This window comes from Fusarium verticillioides, chromosome 3 (genome assembly GCF_000149555.1).
Source record: "Fusarium verticillioides 7600 chromosome 3, whole genome shotgun sequence".
In the NCBI taxonomy this organism is placed as follows: domain Eukaryota; kingdom Fungi; phylum Ascomycota; class Sordariomycetes; order Hypocreales; family Nectriaceae; genus Fusarium; species Fusarium verticillioides.
The window spans coordinates 1,956,842-1,973,154 of record NC_031677.1 but is presented as its reverse complement, the minus strand read 5'-3'; the positions used below and the strand labels follow the sequence as shown (position 1 = coordinate 1,973,154).

At 49.7% G+C, this 16,313-nt stretch overlaps 6 protein-coding genes across 9 annotated transcripts; 3 read left to right on the top strand and 3 right to left on the bottom strand.

Moving 5' to 3' along the window:
- Nucleotides 1–257: 257 nt before the first annotated feature.
- Nucleotides 258–1,583, bottom strand: FVEG_08115 (hypothetical protein; the record flags this gene model as incomplete). The annotated part of the gene is made up of 1 exon (XM_018896939.1): nt 258–1,583. One exon carries the CDS (start codon nt 1,581–1,583, stop codon nt 258–260), a length of 1,326 nt encoding a protein of 441 aa, XP_018754483.1.
- Nucleotides 1,584–2,924: 1,341 nt separating this feature from the next.
- On the bottom strand, nt 2,925–4,380 carry FVEG_08114 (hypothetical protein; the record flags this gene model as incomplete). The annotated part of the gene is made up of 2 exons (XM_018896938.1): nt 4,103–4,380; nt 2,925–4,051 (listed from the first exon to the last, which is right to left on the bottom strand). The coding sequence occupies exons 1-2, from the start codon at nt 4,191–4,193 to the stop codon at nt 2,925–2,927; spliced, it is 1,218 nt and encodes a 405-aa protein (XP_018754482.1). The 5' UTR covers nt 4,194–4,380.
- Nucleotides 4,381–4,575: 195 nt separating this feature from the next.
- Nucleotides 4,576–7,733, top strand: FVEG_08113 (hypothetical protein). 2 transcript variants are annotated; one of them, XM_018896936.1, is made up of 3 exons: nt 4,576–6,486; nt 6,557–6,713; nt 6,769–7,733. In XM_018896936.1, the coding sequence occupies exons 1-3, from the start codon at nt 5,967–5,969 to the stop codon at nt 6,932–6,934; spliced, it is 843 nt and encodes a 280-aa protein (XP_018754477.1). In that variant the 5' UTR covers nt 4,576–5,966; the 3' UTR covers nt 6,935–7,733. The 2 variants fall into 2 exon arrangements, with proteins under 2 accessions (XP_018754477.1, XP_018754478.1); XM_018896937.1 differs by having other exon boundaries at nt 6,557–7,733.
- FVEG_16252 (hypothetical protein) lies at nt 5,391–7,624 on the bottom strand. 3 transcript variants are annotated; one of them, XM_018905491.1, is made up of 3 exons: nt 7,587–7,612; nt 7,347–7,529; nt 6,452–7,268 (listed from the first exon to the last, which is right to left on the bottom strand). In XM_018905491.1, the coding sequence occupies exons 2-3, from the start codon at nt 7,518–7,520 to the stop codon at nt 6,957–6,959; spliced, it is 486 nt and encodes a 161-aa protein (XP_018754480.1). In that variant the 5' UTR covers nt 7,521–7,529; nt 7,587–7,612; the 3' UTR covers nt 6,452–6,956. The 3 variants fall into 3 exon arrangements, with proteins under 3 accessions (XP_018754479.1, XP_018754480.1, XP_018754481.1); XM_018905492.1 differs by lacking the exon at nt 7,587–7,612 and having other exon boundaries at nt 6,657–6,695; nt 6,760–7,268; nt 7,347–7,569; XM_018905490.1 differs by having other exon boundaries at nt 5,391–7,268; nt 7,347–7,624.
- A 4,409-nt stretch (nt 7,734–12,142) lies between the features above and the next one.
- On the top strand, nt 12,143–14,712 carry FVEG_16251 (hypothetical protein; the record flags this gene model as incomplete). The annotated part of the gene is made up of 2 exons (XM_018905489.1): nt 12,143–12,251; nt 12,381–14,712. The coding sequence occupies exons 1-2, from the start codon at nt 12,151–12,153 to the stop codon at nt 14,710–14,712; spliced, it is 2,433 nt and encodes an 810-aa protein (XP_018754476.1). The 5' UTR covers nt 12,143–12,150.
- A 1,034-nt stretch (nt 14,713–15,746) lies between these two features.
- FVEG_08112 (hypothetical protein) lies at nt 15,747–15,920 on the top strand (the record flags this gene model as incomplete). Its single annotated transcript, XM_018896935.1, has 1 exon — nt 15,747–15,920. The coding sequence occupies one exon, from the start codon at nt 15,747–15,749 to the stop codon at nt 15,918–15,920; it is 174 nt and encodes a 57-aa protein (XP_018754475.1).
- Nucleotides 15,921–16,313: the final 393 nt, after the last annotated feature.

Below are 16,313 nucleotides of genomic sequence, written 5' to 3'. Positions count from 1 at the left end.
AATCACAAAGGCAGGGAAATGGTAGTATAAAGAAACAACCAGGGTCTGCTGCTGAGCACTAAACTTGGGCCATGCAGATCATCCTTCATGTCAATTTCACTTTGCTCTCAGATCTAGTTCATGTCTCATAGAGTAGTTGCATTAATCGAATACTATTTTGGGGGAATCTTGTGTAATACAGCACGCCGCGCTCAAATGCAATACCAAGCAAGACCTCGTTCAGCAAGTGTCATCCATGTCCTCCCCATCATTGTGACTCAACGCCCAACCTCTTCCTCTGGAATCATCTTGATTTGAGTTCTGAGCTGATTTCTTCTCCTCTCACCTCTTGTTTGAATCAACCTCGCTCCATCACGTGCATTTGAGATCAGGTCCTTGACCTGCACTCCTGTTCTTGAATAAGACTTGTGTTCTGGTGACTTCTTTGGACAGTGCGGTATAGAACGAGGCATGCCCAGTTCTATCGAGTTGCGCTTCTCGCTTCGCGCAAAGATATCCTTGACAACTTCCCTCATACCGCCATCATCTGCATAAAGCTCATCTTCATCATCGATTTCAAAGGTACTGCGTGGCGGAGAAACAACACTCCCAGTTTCTGATGAAGGAGGTATTGAAGGTGAGTATGGCCCCTTTGTAGGATAATTGGCGGCCGTCAGAGATGCTCGGCTAGAGCTCGTGGACAAAGCCGAGTCTTTCCTTCGCGCAAAGAGGGATCTTGCCCTAACACTGAGGCGTCGACTGAGCGAGGTGCGTGATCGTGTAAGAGAAGAAGCACCGTATATGGACTGCCGTTTGTCGTTGTTGGCCAGTCTGGTGGCAATGCGATGATACTCATCCGCTGTTTCGAGGTCGCTGAAGTAGTTGTAGGATGAACCGGCCTGCCAGTTGGCATCTTCATCGAAGGGGTCTTCTAGGTTGGAAACTGGTTCTAATGCTGTCATTGTTGATATTGCATTACTCAGACGCTTTGTCTTAGCCACATGTAGTGAAACAGATCTCCTTTGGGCTTTGGGTGATTCCGGAGATGCATAGCTGTGATTGCTCAACACGCTATCACAGTCTGGCTCGAGAGGAGGCATGCTGCTGTCAGAGGACCTTGGCTGATAGTCTGCGAGTGGTGTGGGCTCATCATCAAATATGGGTTCGTCCAACGAGATTGCGTAACCACTTGACGAGTCGTCTCGCACGGATTTTGGTGAAATGGAAGGCGAATACTGAGGCCGCGATATAGCGGACGTCCAATCAATGCCAGGCCCAACGTCGTGGCCCGTAATCTGTTGAATTTTCTGAGATGATCTTCGTTCACGGAGTGAAGTGGTACCAGATATACTCATTCGCGATGCCCTTTGTCTTGTTAGAGCCTTGGGAACAATCAAAGGGGGTTGCTGAGGCAATGCTTTGGGATCATTTCCTGGGCCTAATGTTTGTGGGAAAGCACTGAATCTTGGTGTTGGTTTCGCCTTTGACGAAGTCCTGGAAAGCGTCGTTGGAGGTGAGGGCAAGGGCCTATTGCGATAAAGGTATGCATTTTGAGGTGGCAGTACGAGTTCGATACTGCTCACTGGGCGCGTGCAACTTGTCATCTTGGTTGAATGTCCGCACTTGTCGATGGCTCGATCTTGTCGTTTGCTGTATAAGTCGGTCGCCTCAGGATATCGCAGGGTCAGGGCCCTGCATGTAGGATGACTTGTTGGCTTGCAACCCTGTGCTGCCAATGGTGGTCCCGCGAGCGACAGAAGCTGGTCCCCGATCTAACCTTGAAAGCGTACGGTGCCCTTTGTCTTGGATAAAAACTGCGAACTTCGAGCTAGCCCCCCCCAAAAGAACTTTCTATCCTTCGATACCACCTTGAGAGATCGATGCCGTTGAAATAACTGTGCTGTTGAATTCGAAGGAAGCACAACCAAAGTCAGGGCTGATAATGCGAGACGGAGGAAAAGCCTCGTTTTGCGTGGCCTTGAGTCGCCAACTACATCTTAAGACTTTATCCAGGCAATTGTGAGTTTGAGCCGTCATAGTCCGTCGACGTGATCAAGCCTATAGAATCCCATTTCCCTCCGGAGCCACCTGGGATTTAGCGGGCTGTGGCGGGAGGCTTGAGTCTAGGCTCAGTAAGTCGAGCGACACATATTGGCCAAGGCCGTGAGTAGCATTCCAGCAAGCTTTTCCCTTCCGAGTGTGTTGAATGCGAAGGCTGACCGCCCAAGCCTCGCGAAGTGTTCGCAAAGGAAAAAGTCTGTCTTTTCGTCTTCCATTTCGGTTAAGTGAACGAAGATCTCAAAGCATCTTCTGCATCTGGATGTGGCGGCCTGAGAAGCACGCATACTGCAAAAAGTCATTATCGTTGGAAGCCTTCTGGCTATGCCCATAAACAAGACAAGAAAAAGAAATAGAGACGACACTGCAATGTAGTCGCTAGAAGCCAGGGGGCACCATCACACGCGCCAATGAGGCCGGTACCTCCAAGATTCACCACATTGTAACATTATATCGTCAACTTTCACCGAGTTCCAGTTTGTCTTTAATTCGTTTGATATAGCTATATTTGTAATTAGATTGAACCTTGGTCTAGGAGGGGCAAAGCTGTCATAAGTAGACGTGGGACGAGCCATCCGGGCCATGATAGGATGATCGTCAGGTCATAATCATGAATCTGTAAGCTTTCCCAGTTACCGGGAATGGCCTCGTGGCAACTCAAGCCTTTGCCGGCCAAACCCTGATTGATTACGGTATTTGGCCCAGCACGAAGCCTCAGTGAGGAATGTTGACTTGGTGAGGAGCATAGAACTAGGGGAAAGCGTCCAAATCTTGGTCCAGAAGCGTGGTCGAGTATTTTGGCGAAGCCATAGTTACTATACAGCCTGCCCCATTTGACCAGGCTGACCGCCGTCTGGGTTCCCCGAGTAATTTAATCGATGACGCACTTAATCGTCTTCGTTATCTTTGCCTTGGTAATCTCCAAGTAGGATATCGTCGACTCCAAGGCCCGAAGAGTTGTTTCTCAACCATTCTGTCTCGACGCGGAAGAAGATCCATACCCATCGACGGAACACTTCGAGGAATTCAATCAGAAAGATGCCTCCCTCAAGATCGCTGAACCTATCAAGACGTCCATTAAGCTTCATGGACCATGTGCATCTCAACATCAGATCCATGCCGATCACTAGATAGTAGAGGTTAGGATACCTAAAAACAAGACGATCTCGAAGTCCGAAAGGATGAGTGGGTGATTCTCGATCTTGCTTCGGAGAAAAAAGTGTCATGTCCCAATCCTTGGCCACATCCCAATAGAAAGAGTATAGCGAGTTGATGAGTACAGCAACAAGCCAAGCCTTGTGAAGAGCTGCTTTGGAGTCGGGATCTTCTGCCGACCTTTGCCAAGCACTGGTAATGAGCACGGGGAATGCAGTTGAATATTTGAGAGCGTTGGCCAGGTGCTGGCCACCCCATCCTGTGGACTCTTTGTATGGGGCTCGCCGGACTCGAAAGTACTCGATCAAGCACTGTCGAAATCGTATTAAGCTCGGCACCCCCATAATGAATGGTACGAGCACTGTTCCTCCACAATTGCGATCAGGTCGCTGCGTAGACGAGCCTTCTGCTGAGAAGAACATGCATAGAGTAATGAAGAGATCTCCAAAAACCTTGGCATACGATGTCAACACATCCGCCAACAGAATATCCCCAAACTTGCCGTCCTGCGGCTCAGCAAGCCCGCCCAAGCTCACGCGTCGCAAAGTTGCCAAGAATCTTCTTCTTCCTCCGCTGGGCAGATTCCTCAATGGAACAACGAACATAGCAATCAAAGCAGTGAGATATGTCAAAGGCATCCACCCGAAAGCAACGACACGCTCAGGCATGCCCCATGTGCAAACCCAGAAGAGAGACACGGATAGAGCGAACAACGCCGAAAGTGCAATAGCGAGGCGGTACGTCGAGCCATGGTGCGGAATATGTTGCGGCGATGCTCGACCGGGATATCGAATCAACTGTGGAACGTCGACGTTGAAAAGATAGAGACAATGAAGATTCAACCCCCATCCCCAGACAGCTGTCATCTGTTAGAAAAAGGTAATGTGGCCAGAGTAGGGTTCCTGCTCACCCAAAGTTGCAATAAAGCCAACACGGTATGGCAGAGGGAAAGCCAAGCTGAAGGAGTCAAGCCCCGGGTCAACAGCCGGATCACCGTCCATTGAACCGAGCCGCCATCGAGCGAACGTCACAGGCTTGTTGAACAATGAGATGCAATCAGGAGCGCAGAAGAATGAGGACCAAGCGACAGCGGCAAAAGAATGACAACAGCAACAGGGAGGGTAAAGTTCATGAGGGTTTGCGACAGTCCAAGCTGTCCTCAACTTTAGGTGAGATTAAGCATGAGCGGGTCCACATTCTTTTTCTCAGGGGTGTTTTGCGTCTATCCCTGATAGACGTCAGCCTTTTCTTATCAGGCTTGGCACGGTTATCTTAGCCACAGCTGTGCGCCATAATCATGTCGGCGCCACACTCACGACAGTTGCGCGGCTGACATAATATTTCAACAAAAAACCCCACGCGCAACCGAACTCATCGAGACCCCACCAACCCTTCCCACCACACCATACCCACCCATGCCCACGTTGCTTTTGAGGTTGTTTGTTTGTGGAAGGATCATCATCCAGCGACGTAAAAAAGTTCTAAGCGACACACGGAGGACTGGCAAGCGACAATTCAGGGTGCAGCGGCTTCGAGGACCTCGATATCCGGCAGCATGAGGGGGGGATGAGGCTGTCGAGACCCTCGTCAGCTGCGGAACTTGGCAACCTGAACAGCTAGATCGACAGCGCTAGACTCTGAATTGTAGCCGCACTCCTCTTGTCAGGCCGTTGAAACAAGCCCTCTGGCTTCTGCAAGCCCACATATCTTTCTCGACGCTAACAAGCTCCAGCCCAAGGCCCTAGTCCGGCCACAAGCGCTCCTCACCGTAGATCTAAGGGTTAAATCCGGTTTGATACCATTCGCTAGCCCGAGTTTTTGGAACTGCGAGGAGGTTGCGGAACAGCAACTCCCCTTGCCCCGGCAGAACAGGTCTCCATCGGAGGCATGGTACATACAGCAGCTTGCAGGAAAAGTGTAAGCTTGGTCTGCGGAAGTTTGCTCTTGTCACTTCTCCCTTGTCATTTTCGTCGGCTCACTGGTAGGCTGGTCCTGGCGTAGGTAATACGCTATCGACTGATGGCCCAGTCAAGGAAGGTCTATATCCGTTGGGGACTTGGGAAGAAAATCCTTTTCAGTCATGAAATTATCCGGTTGAGATGGCTCGTAACCAATGAAGAACCTTGTCCCACCTGCCTACATTGGGCTGCGTAGACTGGGAAGAGGGGCATCATATTCGCTGATCTACGAGGGGAGTTTATGCAAATCAGAATCACATTCACATTAATAACATAACTGGCCCTCATCCGAAGCTGTCCATAGTTGGAATGCTCTTGCAAGGCTGAAAAGAAGGACGTGGCATTGGACGATTCGGTTTGTCTGGGTGCACCCCATTAATGACCTATGACCAGACGCCACTGTCACCTCTCCAGTGGGAATGACACAATGGCTTCGGTTTCTTTGTTAACGGACCCTGCGAAATACAGAAACAGACCCAGCCTTTCTTTATTGAGCTCCTGATGCCTGCCGATGAACCCGACACTCTTCCACTTTCCCACCTCCCAGGAGCAGCAGCACCAGGGCGTGAAGTAAGGCGAGGTGTGGCTCAAATGCACCCGACAGAGGAGAATCCTGGCGGACGCAATCTTCCTTGAGCTCAAGTCAAAAATTCGGCGGCACAATCGGCTGCCGACTGGAAGCCCCCCCCCATATAGACCAACCAGTCCGCTGTCTGACACATTGGCGGAACCCAACCTGCAGTTCTTCATGATATTCATGGATGCTCCATTATCCGGGTTCCTGGATCTAGAGGCTTTCTAGCGGATCCGATTATCATGTATTCTTCACAGTCGCCAAGTTTTACCGCCGAATTTATCAAAGAAGAACCCGGAAAGCCAGTCCCCCAGAAGCCCGTCCGAAGAAGGGGTCTGAATGATCAGATAAAATGGGTTAAGGCGTGGATGTCAAAGTTACCTCAAGGGGATGAGGATTGGGACAACAACAGACCTTCGACACTAGAAGACATTCTCCGTCTGCGTCTTCGTTTGACCATCTCTCACGTTGAGTCGCGTCGGGACATGGACTGGCTCACTCTTCTCGAGACCTATGCTGCTGCTTCCAAAGACTTTGAGGGACGAGAAACTCAGCTTCACTGTATGGTAATGGTCGCAGCCTGTCACGTGGCTCATGATCAAGGCCTTACCATAAACGAGGTTATGGATGCCATGGCTAAATGCGTTACTGGAGGCAGTGATACTCTTAGATCCAAGCGATTCGCACTACCCAAGTGTGTCCAGATTGGCGATGAACTTGCTAAAGTACTGGGGCCACGGGCATATGAGCTTCCATTGAGAGGTAGGCTGTCTTGAGCCCTCACTCGATTTATTTGATACAAGATCCTTTGTTCTCACAGCGTACAAACTAGTAAACTCCTATTTTACTTTTGGCCAGCACTTTACCGTCGAATGCTTCCCGATACTGCGCAGAGAGTCTGCATTTGCACATCGTCCAAACAACAAACTACCCTCTGACTTACTCCGAATCCCAAGTCTTGTCTATGAACTCTGTGACGGGAAGGTTAGGTAGGTGACGGTGTCAAGTCACTCCTGTGTCGATTTCTGGACTCACAATCGGCAGTCTACAACAAATCGAGAAGGCTCTAGAGCCAGGCGGTGCGAAGTCCAAGGCGAGATCGAAGTCACAGACGAAGTCGAAGTCGAGGTCGACGGGCAGCCCAGACAGCACCTGGAGTGTCGTTTCGAGCGCGGATACGGAACATGATATGATACATATCATGAAATAGAACTTGTCGTTTGCCGGAAAGTCTATATGGGTTCCAGGTGGAGAGGGATGTAGAGGAACCTTATGTGTCCTCCTTGAGCTTTGAGCCCCGTTTCTCGGAGATGAAGGGCAGATGTTGGTTCCCACGTCTCCTTCTGCGAGGACCGTTTGTCTCTGGAAACGAGCTCAACATCGTATTTTGTGTTTCCGAGGGCCACGACAATTGCAGTATACCCTTTTAGTAATGTCGACGTGTTGCCTTTTTCGAGACGAAAAGCCTGTGGGCTAATTTCAGGCATTTTGAGATCTTTAATGACCATTCCGAACCCTCTAGCCCACGATTTGAGGTCTTCTTCCTGCCAAGTATTAACATGTGATGAAACCAGGGGTTTCGATTACTCCATGAACAAGAATAACTAAAGGGCAAATAATACCAGATCTTGTAACAAAGCCTCACATAGTAGCCCACATGACTTTGGAAAACCATAAGTCAATAACCCTTCTTTCTTCTCAACAGGAAAGAGAGTCAAAACTTCTGTCGTTGCGTCTTGTTGTAGAGCCTGCACACGAGGGCTTAGAGGCATCAGCCTATACAAAGGAGTTGTCATGCTTGGGTACTTTCATTGCATAAGTTGTGTGCCGCCAAGGAGAGTTAGAAGACAGCCGGGACCTACATAAAAAGGCACAGCCGACCTGGATTACCTTAACAATTACTGCATCCGTACACGACACGTTAGGCAGCTACCTTGGGAAATAAACCGGGGTGCCTCAGGCTTCACGGCAGATCAGATCGTCCACCGGGGATTCAGGATGGATGCCGTGGTGATCCCCTATCCGATGACAACCTAGCTATATGGGCGTCGGGAAAAGAGAGAACTCGTATCGTGAATTTTTCTCCCCCAAGTATGTACTTTCATTCTTCTTAGCAGCCTGGGAACCCTCAATGGCCGCAATGCTTGTTCTGCGAGACAATTGCTGGCCTTTGCTATATCCACGCCAGGCTTGTCGAGAGGGGAGAGGAGCCCCAGCCCAACCGTTGACGGACGGATCTTTTCTTCCACTAGCACGCGATGGCTGCATTATTTCCGCTATTTAAGTAGTAGAGATATAACTAGTGACGCAGAGTTTCTTGGTTGAGTCTGAAATGCATCTTTTCAAAGGCTGCAGGCTTGGATTTAGTTTGCAAACAAGTGAGGTGAGAAGCTAGTCAATGAGGCGTGAGCAAGTTTCCCCCTCGTCAGGCTCTTGCAACCCTTCTGAATATCGTTGCGGCCTAGATCTACGATGCCTGAAGATCATCTTGGTCAAGTTCTAAAAGACATCGTTTTGTGTATCTAGCCTTGCCTCATTCGTCTTTAGCTCTCCAACCATTCAAGTTTGGTAGAACATCGCCGTTCGGTTCCTTTCAGTTGAGATGAGTCTCTGAGCTAGGCAGCTTGGACTCCCGATAAATCAGACAGACTTGCAAGCTTACCCGAGTCCGTTGAGCTTGTAACTTTGCTGAGTAGATAAGCATGTCAATATTGTCCACTTTTTCGTCAAGCGTGTTTGTGTTTGTGTTAGCTTTCGGCTCTAATGTGATCGCCCGGAAATGAGGTATTGGCCCACTCCTTCTCTGGACGGATGTGATGCCAGCCTCAGATCTACAGTACTCTAAAAAGCCTTGGATTGGTAGGGCTCTCGGTATTTACTGGCGCCTTCTTTTGGGTGCTGGTCCCTGACTCACGAGCTTCCACATTTCCGTGTCTCCGCCTTGGCTAAGCGCTGGACCAGGTAACGGGGTTATCCATGATCATGGCAAAGCAAACTGACACTCGGGGATATATACATGGGCGTTCCCTCTCTTCACATGACCGTATAGACCCCTCAACACGGCTTGCTCGCCTTTAGATATACCGAGGTCCAAAGAGATTACGGCCCAAAGGGATCTTGTCCTGGAGGAACTCCATCCCTTGAGGGAGGTTGATAGTACGTAAACAAACACCAAAGAGCCTTGGATGATCTTACCGTTTCTGTCGGCTCTAAAGGCAAGCTACGAGTTCCACATTGTCTCTGCAAACCCCGCAACCGATCTACGAGCTAACAAGCTTCCCACGCTTCCATATCATTCCCACATTGTGCTAAGTGCGGCGGAAGTTGCCAGGCCACGCAGACAGGCCCAGGGCTGAAATCGATGACATTGATTGATTGACAGCCTCTGGTGCCGTGTCTGTCATCCATCGGCTATCGACTGGTCCAATTTTCAGGGGTCTCATCTCTTTGTCTGTGCGTTCCGAGCGCACCAAAAAAAAAAAAAAAGGGTTTGAAATACTTTTAATATCACTCCATTCAATCGCTTGGACCTTCAGTGCCCGGACTTTACGTATATGGCCAATTACCGGCTTATGTACTCTGTATGCACTGATGAATTATCAAGATTTAGGGTTGGGGATTTACCTAAAAGGGGCGGGCCGTGCCTGTAAGAAGCGCCGTTGTGCAGATTAAACCCGTCGTATTCACTGCGTTGATGAGGCGCAACCGAAATGCTTGACACTTTTGGCAGCCAGTGGTAACCGGCCATGGCCCGGATTATGTCCGGAGGTACATTACTAAGTTAGTAGGCATAACATGGTCTATTATTAGACTGCATTCATGGATTGAATAGACCGAAACCCGCCTGTGGAAGAATGCAACGACCTCATTCTCGTACCGTCCTAGCGTCCCTATGTCAAAAGGGGCCGATAGATAACAAAATTGTAGCACCTAATGTAACAAAAGCAAGTGGCTTTTGATATAACACGTCAGATACCAATTGTATGTAAGCTGTTGCTAACCAAGTTCAGCCACCAGGACACCGATCATATCACTTGATAGTGCGTGCCAAGCCAAAAGATTGGCTCGTTCTGCTTACCCGCAATCCTTGAAAACCATTGATGTCGGGAAAAAAGGTATGGAGTGGCGCATCACATACCGTTTCGATGTTCAGCTATTGGCTATAGGATCCTTGATGTCTTGCTACATACTATCTAAGGCACACGTATATACCTAAGCACGTTCCTTTTCCTCCTGTAACTACAAGGCACTGAGGAGCATTTCTGATGCGTATCCGCAAAAAGACGCTGTCCTTGGCATCGGAAGTGATGTACTAAACAGTCTAGGCTCTACCCTGGCAGGACGAACTCCCGGTCGAGACGTTGCCAATTTCTAATTATAGATGATTTCGCTTAGGTAGCGACTACTACTTGTTACGGCCGGCGACATGAAAACTCGGGTTACACCAACAGGTTTCTGACCAAGCCCTTCACAACCGGCCGGCGCAGGAGAAGCAGAGAAATTCATGTGGTAGAGTTGCATACATACATACTGAATGAGTGCAACAGACCGAATGAGGGCATTAGTTGCGCCTCTCCTCTTTCTGGTATCCTATAACTCATGTTGTGGGTTAACTAACGCCAAGGTACCAATAATGACTTTCCCGTATATCCGTGATGGTCCTCTATGAAGAACGATAACGGATGTAATGTTATTGGAATTACTGGTACACTAGCTCCACGTACCTAAGGTACCTCGCCTGTGCGAGTATACATAAGAACACATCCATGTCACCTCTGGTTTGATCGTCCCAGAAATTCCAACAGAGGACGAATGCGCGTTCATTGCTGCTGTAGCTTGTGATTCGGCGTTTGATAGTGAGACAAAGACATGTGGCTGTCGCGAAATGTCACCTCGACCACCAACTGCAGACGCTGAAAGAGTCACATTCGCCATGGACGTCGCTTACATTGCTCCACCATTTACAGCATCTACCTAGTCCAGCAGTTGTCCTTATAGGTAGTCAACCTCTACACGGCCTTGTAACACTAGGAAATCGCCTTGGAAGACAACTATAAAAGCGCTACAGGCAATAGACAGAACGCCCATCAGGTTTCTACCCCAACGAACGAGTCGACTCCAACTCATCTGTCTTAAATCATCCAGTACCATACTTCGCATGATTGAATGCTTCATCTCCCCTATCTTTGGGGTTTCACCAAGCACCCTGCATGTTTAGTGCAACACTACACTACGCCACCATCTCGCCTGGTGTTGGCTAATCCCGTGGTTGGCGAAATGTTCTCATGGACACCATTGCCCTGTCAAAGGGCGACCTTCGCATCCATCCGTCCTCTGAGGCCAAAACGCGTATACGATAAGGTTGTCTCTCGGCAAATTCCACTCATGATGCCATAGACCAGTCATAGACAAGGATGGATGTGGGTCACCTAACTAGGGAGTGCAAATGGAAAATGAGAAACTCTTATGCACTTTCGTTACCAATGAGAAAACCAGGCAGCCTGTCATGTTTAGGTACAGCAAAATCACAGATATATACATAAGTACCTAGGTAGGTAGGTAGTAATTACAAACCTGACACCACGTAATAAGGTTATGGTTAACAAGTAACCTATTATTGGGGCACAGTAGCATAGCAGTAACTTATCAGAGTTTGTTTCGATAGAGAGGCATCTCTATCCCTTGATTTCCTCCCATTTGATCTCAAGTAATTAATGTCAACCGGAGTCAAGGGCCGGTATCAAATCGACTAGAATCAAGAGTCGAAGATTATTCTACAAAAGTCGTACATGATATCAGCAATCCTTAATGATTTTTCAATGAGCTTTAGTTTCAGCTCGTCTTAAAAAAGACACGTTAACACGGTCCATTGCACTAGGGCCCGGACGGCGTGCTTATATTAGTACAGTACCTGTAGTTAGTAGGTACCTAGATTTAGAGGCGATGATGTCTACAGCTAGGGACGGGGAACATGGGAAATGCAACTGGAGTACTGATTAAGCTCTGGCAATTTGCCGATCAACCATAGCCCTCTAGATACACCCAAGCAATCCTTTTCTTTCAATGCAGTTCAATTCAATTCAATTCATTCGAATCTTGTGTGTCGTATCCTGCTTTGTCTTCTAAATCAAGGGCCTACCAACTACCTTACCTACCTAGTGCTTACATCGAATCGCCCCCAAACTTTCCTTCTTCACCAAAAGGGAACCAACCATCGTTACGCCTCGAGCTGAACAGGAAGCCTCAGCCACACTCCGATACCTGCTTCCAGATCTGGACTCACACTCCTCGCCAAACAATCGACTCTACAATAAAGACAGATTCCCCAAGACACGATCTCCGCCATTCTCGCCTTCTCCTAGATATAGTCGCGACTCATCGACCTGACATGCTCGACGGTTTTCCACCATAGAGTGGCAAAGCGTCATGGACGCGTCGGTAACCGACGTCCGTCGCTCCAGTATCGAGAAGATGCGCATTTCTCCAACTCCGCCTTTTGACAGACTCCCCGACGAGATCATTGAACAGTGAGTAATGGCAGGAGTTTTCCGCAACTTCATGTCAAGCTTGTCCTTGGCCCTATCGAACGACTGGTGTCATCCGCAAGCGCCGTCCTCTCCTTTTATCTTGTGCTAACGTTTGTTATTCCCTCCTAGGATTCTTCGACAAACTGACCCCAACGGCTTTGCGTCTCTTGTGCTCCTGAACCGCAAATGGAGGGGTGTTTCTCAACGTGCTCATCTTTATCGCCATCAGCTATCGAGATGTCCTTCATATTCGGCGAGCCATCCCATACCACCACAATCGGACGACGACAAACTCCCCGAGTTGCGACGGCTTTTTGCTCGCGAAGTAAAGCGAAACCTCTTCCAGGCATACCTACGGCCGAGGGAAACGACATTTAAACTTATTTCGACTTCAATCAGCTCTTCATCATGTCCCGGTGGCGAGGGCATGCAATACAGTGCCTCCCCACAGGGGCACCATCTTCTGGCATATAATTCTGGCAGGATTTATGTGATTGACTTAAAAGGTTTGAACCTGGAGGTCAAGAGGGAGTTGAAGATTCTTCGTCGGCCTGTCGCCGCTTGCATCAACGATAAAGGCACCCTCTTGGCAGTCTTATCTACTGAGATGCAGGTTGACTTGTACGACTTGCAACAAAGCCCACCCCGTCGTTCAAGGTCTATAATTCTTGACAACACTCCCCGAACGATTGCTTTATCGCCATGCGGTTCTGTTCTGGCTGCTGCTTATGAAGGTGGCATCGAGGTATCGTCTTTAAGGCCTGATGCGCTGGCCACTGATCGAAGAGCTGTGAAATGTGATGCTGTTGACGCTCTGTCTTTCTCATTTGATGGGACTCAAATTCTCGGAACTACTATTCATTCGGCGCCATCTAGCACCGTGATAATTACAGCTCCATACTATGATCCAGGCCCTCATATGTCCGAAGACAACCTGAGCCCCTTATGGACGACGTCGATCCTGTTCCCAAACACCAGTCGTGACTGCAGTCATGCCGTTCTGCTTCAGGATGGAAGCGAAGAGGAAGCAAGCTGGACTTTTACCTATGACAGGAGTTTTGAGACCTTCCGAGCTGTTCGAATTGATGACCTTCGGAATGGCACCACTTACTTTACTGGACCCGTACCAAGCGCATCTCCACAAGCCAGTCTCATTCCCTCCACACTCCCTTCTACGACATATCGGGGTGAACTAGTGTCGGCCGGATTTCAAGGGAAGGAGGTATGGATATATGGCATACCTGAGGACTTGGATGCTGTCCCTGACAATGTGTCATCGTCAAGCGATGGCTCAGCATCTGGTTTAGGGAGACAAAATAGTGATCGGAGTGGTACATCGCGACGGGCATCTACGCGGATCAATAACCCGGAAGGTGTTAGAGTGCCTAAATGGCAGATTTTGTGCGACCAACTAAGAAACACCTTTGTTTCCGGCTTCAAGGTTGCCGAGCATGGGGAAGTCAAAACAGTGAAATGGGTCGCGGGGCATAGTACCTCATCTACTCAGGAGCGCCTGGTAATTGCCGCTAGGGGGGTCGGAGCACCGCGGTTAGTGACTGAGGAGGAAGACATGGATTTTGTCGATGGCGGTCGAGTTACACTCTTGGACTTTGACTACAGCATCACGAACGGGACCAAGTCAGAGATCATCATTGAGGTCGGCACTGATAATCCCGAGGTGCTGGAGGAAGAGCAACGCGATCTGGCAACCGAAGTCGCCATTGTGCGGCGGCGTACTGTCGCTCAAAGGCGAGGTGGCCGTGGCGGCTCGTCATTGCTTCGGGCTGCTACGTCTGCTTCTCGACCTCGTGTAGCTCCTGATGCTGCAGCAATACCGGCGGTTCCACGAATGCCGCTAAACGATCGCCACAACAATGATGACGATGATCCTCTGCTTCCTCGAAGGATTGGTCAGCTTCCATCTCAGCCAGCAAATAGTCGGGCAGTCGTCGAGCCAGTGAGCCCCAGTGAAGATGGAGACACTCCTTCGATTGAGGAAATGGAGGCTTTAGATGCCCCTTATTCGCATGCTAGCCCACGATCCCAGACCACGCTTCGTCGTGCTGCGACCGCTGCCGCCGTCGACAGATCCCTTCATCCTCGAACGGCAGATGGGCGACGTATTGAGTATCGCCGTGCTGATGGCCGAAGAGAGCATCCACATGAGAGTGATGCTGACAATTGGGTACCTCCTCCTCCACCATATCAAAAGGAGGACCCAGGCCCCGATTTGCCGGCCTTTATGCGTGGCCCTTCTGTTGCTCCCATAGGGCTTGGCGGTGCATCTGTTCCCGCTCCAGCTCCAGTGCCAGCACTGCCAGATCATGCGATATCCGCCTCTGGTCGTCCCGGGACTGAGGATCACCGAGGACCCAGCACCGACTCCAAAGGCGAGCAGCCCGGGAAACAACTTATCACAGCAAGCCTCTGGTCAATATCCTCTACAAGAGGATACCACTAGAGATCAACTGCAGGTTGGTGTTGCAACCCAAAACAGTGTGAGCCCTGTACCCCAGACGGATGAGGATGCTGATTTATACAACGCGACTCCCCCCCGTTCTCCACAACAGGACGCACCTCAACATACAGGCGAAACTTTTGAAACTAGGGCACGACAAACATCAATATCATCTGCTGTGTCAGCTCTTACATCTAGGGCTGTGACAGTTCCTATCAACTCCAGGGAGAGGCGGTCACCTTCACCAGTGCAGGCAGATATCTCCGCTTACGACCATTTTGATCCAGGTACTCGAATGCCAGCGGTCAATATGGAGATTGTTCCATCGACCGTTTCTACGGCCCAGGTAGCGCCTAGAGCCAGGCGGCTCTCGAATGCTCAAACTTGGCCTCGAGTTGCAGGCCGTGAGACTGAGCAAAATGTTGCTTCGGCTGATGGGTATCCATTCCCAATGTCTGCACCAGCCGAACAACAGGCCGCAGATGAATCGATTTCGGGCCTACCCCCTCTGCCGAGTTCGAGTCAGCTTGCGAGTCTTAGCAAAAGAGTCAGCCAGGGTAACCCAAGAAGGCTTTCTGGAGGGTTCCAGGTCCCAAGAAGGCCTGTCGGGAGTTTTGATGGTAGTTCGTACGTATCAAGCTCCCTGCCCGATTCATTATTGGCAGGGCCATCCAATCTCAGTCGCCCAGAACCCGATCAACCTCTTATAATTAGCACTCCTAAGGGTGTATCGGGCGCTTTCGACTCGCCAAGCCGGCGAGTATCTGGGCGAAGGAATGAGACTCCTCTATTGGCCCCGATCCCACGGCACCCACGGCCGGTACCTGGCTCGAACCAGAGGCCGACTGTTGAGCGACTTGAAACGATCTACAGTATTGCCTCGAGTCACGGAGGCAACCCGGCTGCCACCGTTCCACTGCCCAACCAGCAGGTGCCGGCATGGCTGCATGCTCCTCCAGTGCCGGTAACTAGGACATCACCAACAGTTAATCGCCGGCCAAGTCGTGCTGAGCGAAGCGCTGCTAAGAACATCAAAGATGCCAAAAAACGTGGTTGGTCAGCCAAACCTAAAAAGAAGAAGAAGAAGGCTGCAGATGCTGCAAGCAGTGCAGGTTGGACAGACATATCGACTGGTTCTGGAGAGAGGGAAAAAGAGAAAGAGAAGGACAAGAAGTGTATCGTCATGTGAGACATCGACATGCACAAATTGACTATTCTCGAGTAAATACTGGAGGTAATATCTAGGCTAGCGCCACATAGGAAGTTTATGGACATGATGGTTTAGGCACACATACCCAATCACTGCGCTTTTTGTTTTTTGCGATTCGTTTCCTTTGGCATGAGCCTTGCGGGCCGCATCCTGTTCGCTCGCTAGGTTCCCTTTCATCGATCAACAGGTTAGCATAGCGTGTTTTTTCATTGTCATGGGAGCGCCGGAGTCCGAGAAAACGGCTAACGGAAAGTGAGCGCTTCTTGATCGCTATGAGTTGTTTAGCTGTCGTTATATATCAAACATATACAAGGCTTGATGCTGCACTGATGCAACTTGCTCTGACTGGTTTCTATGACCCATTCCTTTTGTTTCGCGTGTCTTGAGGCGAGTT

Bases quoted from the DNA above. Each gene is read 5' to 3' on its own strand.
- FVEG_08113 (XM_018896936.1), top strand. From the start codon at position 5,967: ATGTATTCTTCACAGTCGCCAAGTTTTACCGCCGAATTTATCAAAGAA. The intron at 6,487-6,556 runs GTAGGCTGTCTT...CGTACAAACTAG, and splicing joins ATATGAGCTTCCATTGAGAG to TAAACTCCTATTTTACTTTT. The intron at 6,714-6,768 runs GTAGGTGACGGT...CACAATCGGCAG, and splicing joins CTCTGTGACGGGAAGGTTAG to TCTACAACAAATCGAGAAGG.
- FVEG_16252 (XM_018905490.1), bottom strand. From the start codon at position 7,520: ATGACAACTCCTTTGTATAGGCTGATGCCTCTAAGCCCTCGTGTGCAG. The intron at 7,269-7,346 runs GTATTATTTGCC...AATACTTGGCAG, and splicing joins AGGCTTTGTTACAAGATCTG to GAAGAAGACCTCAAATCGTG.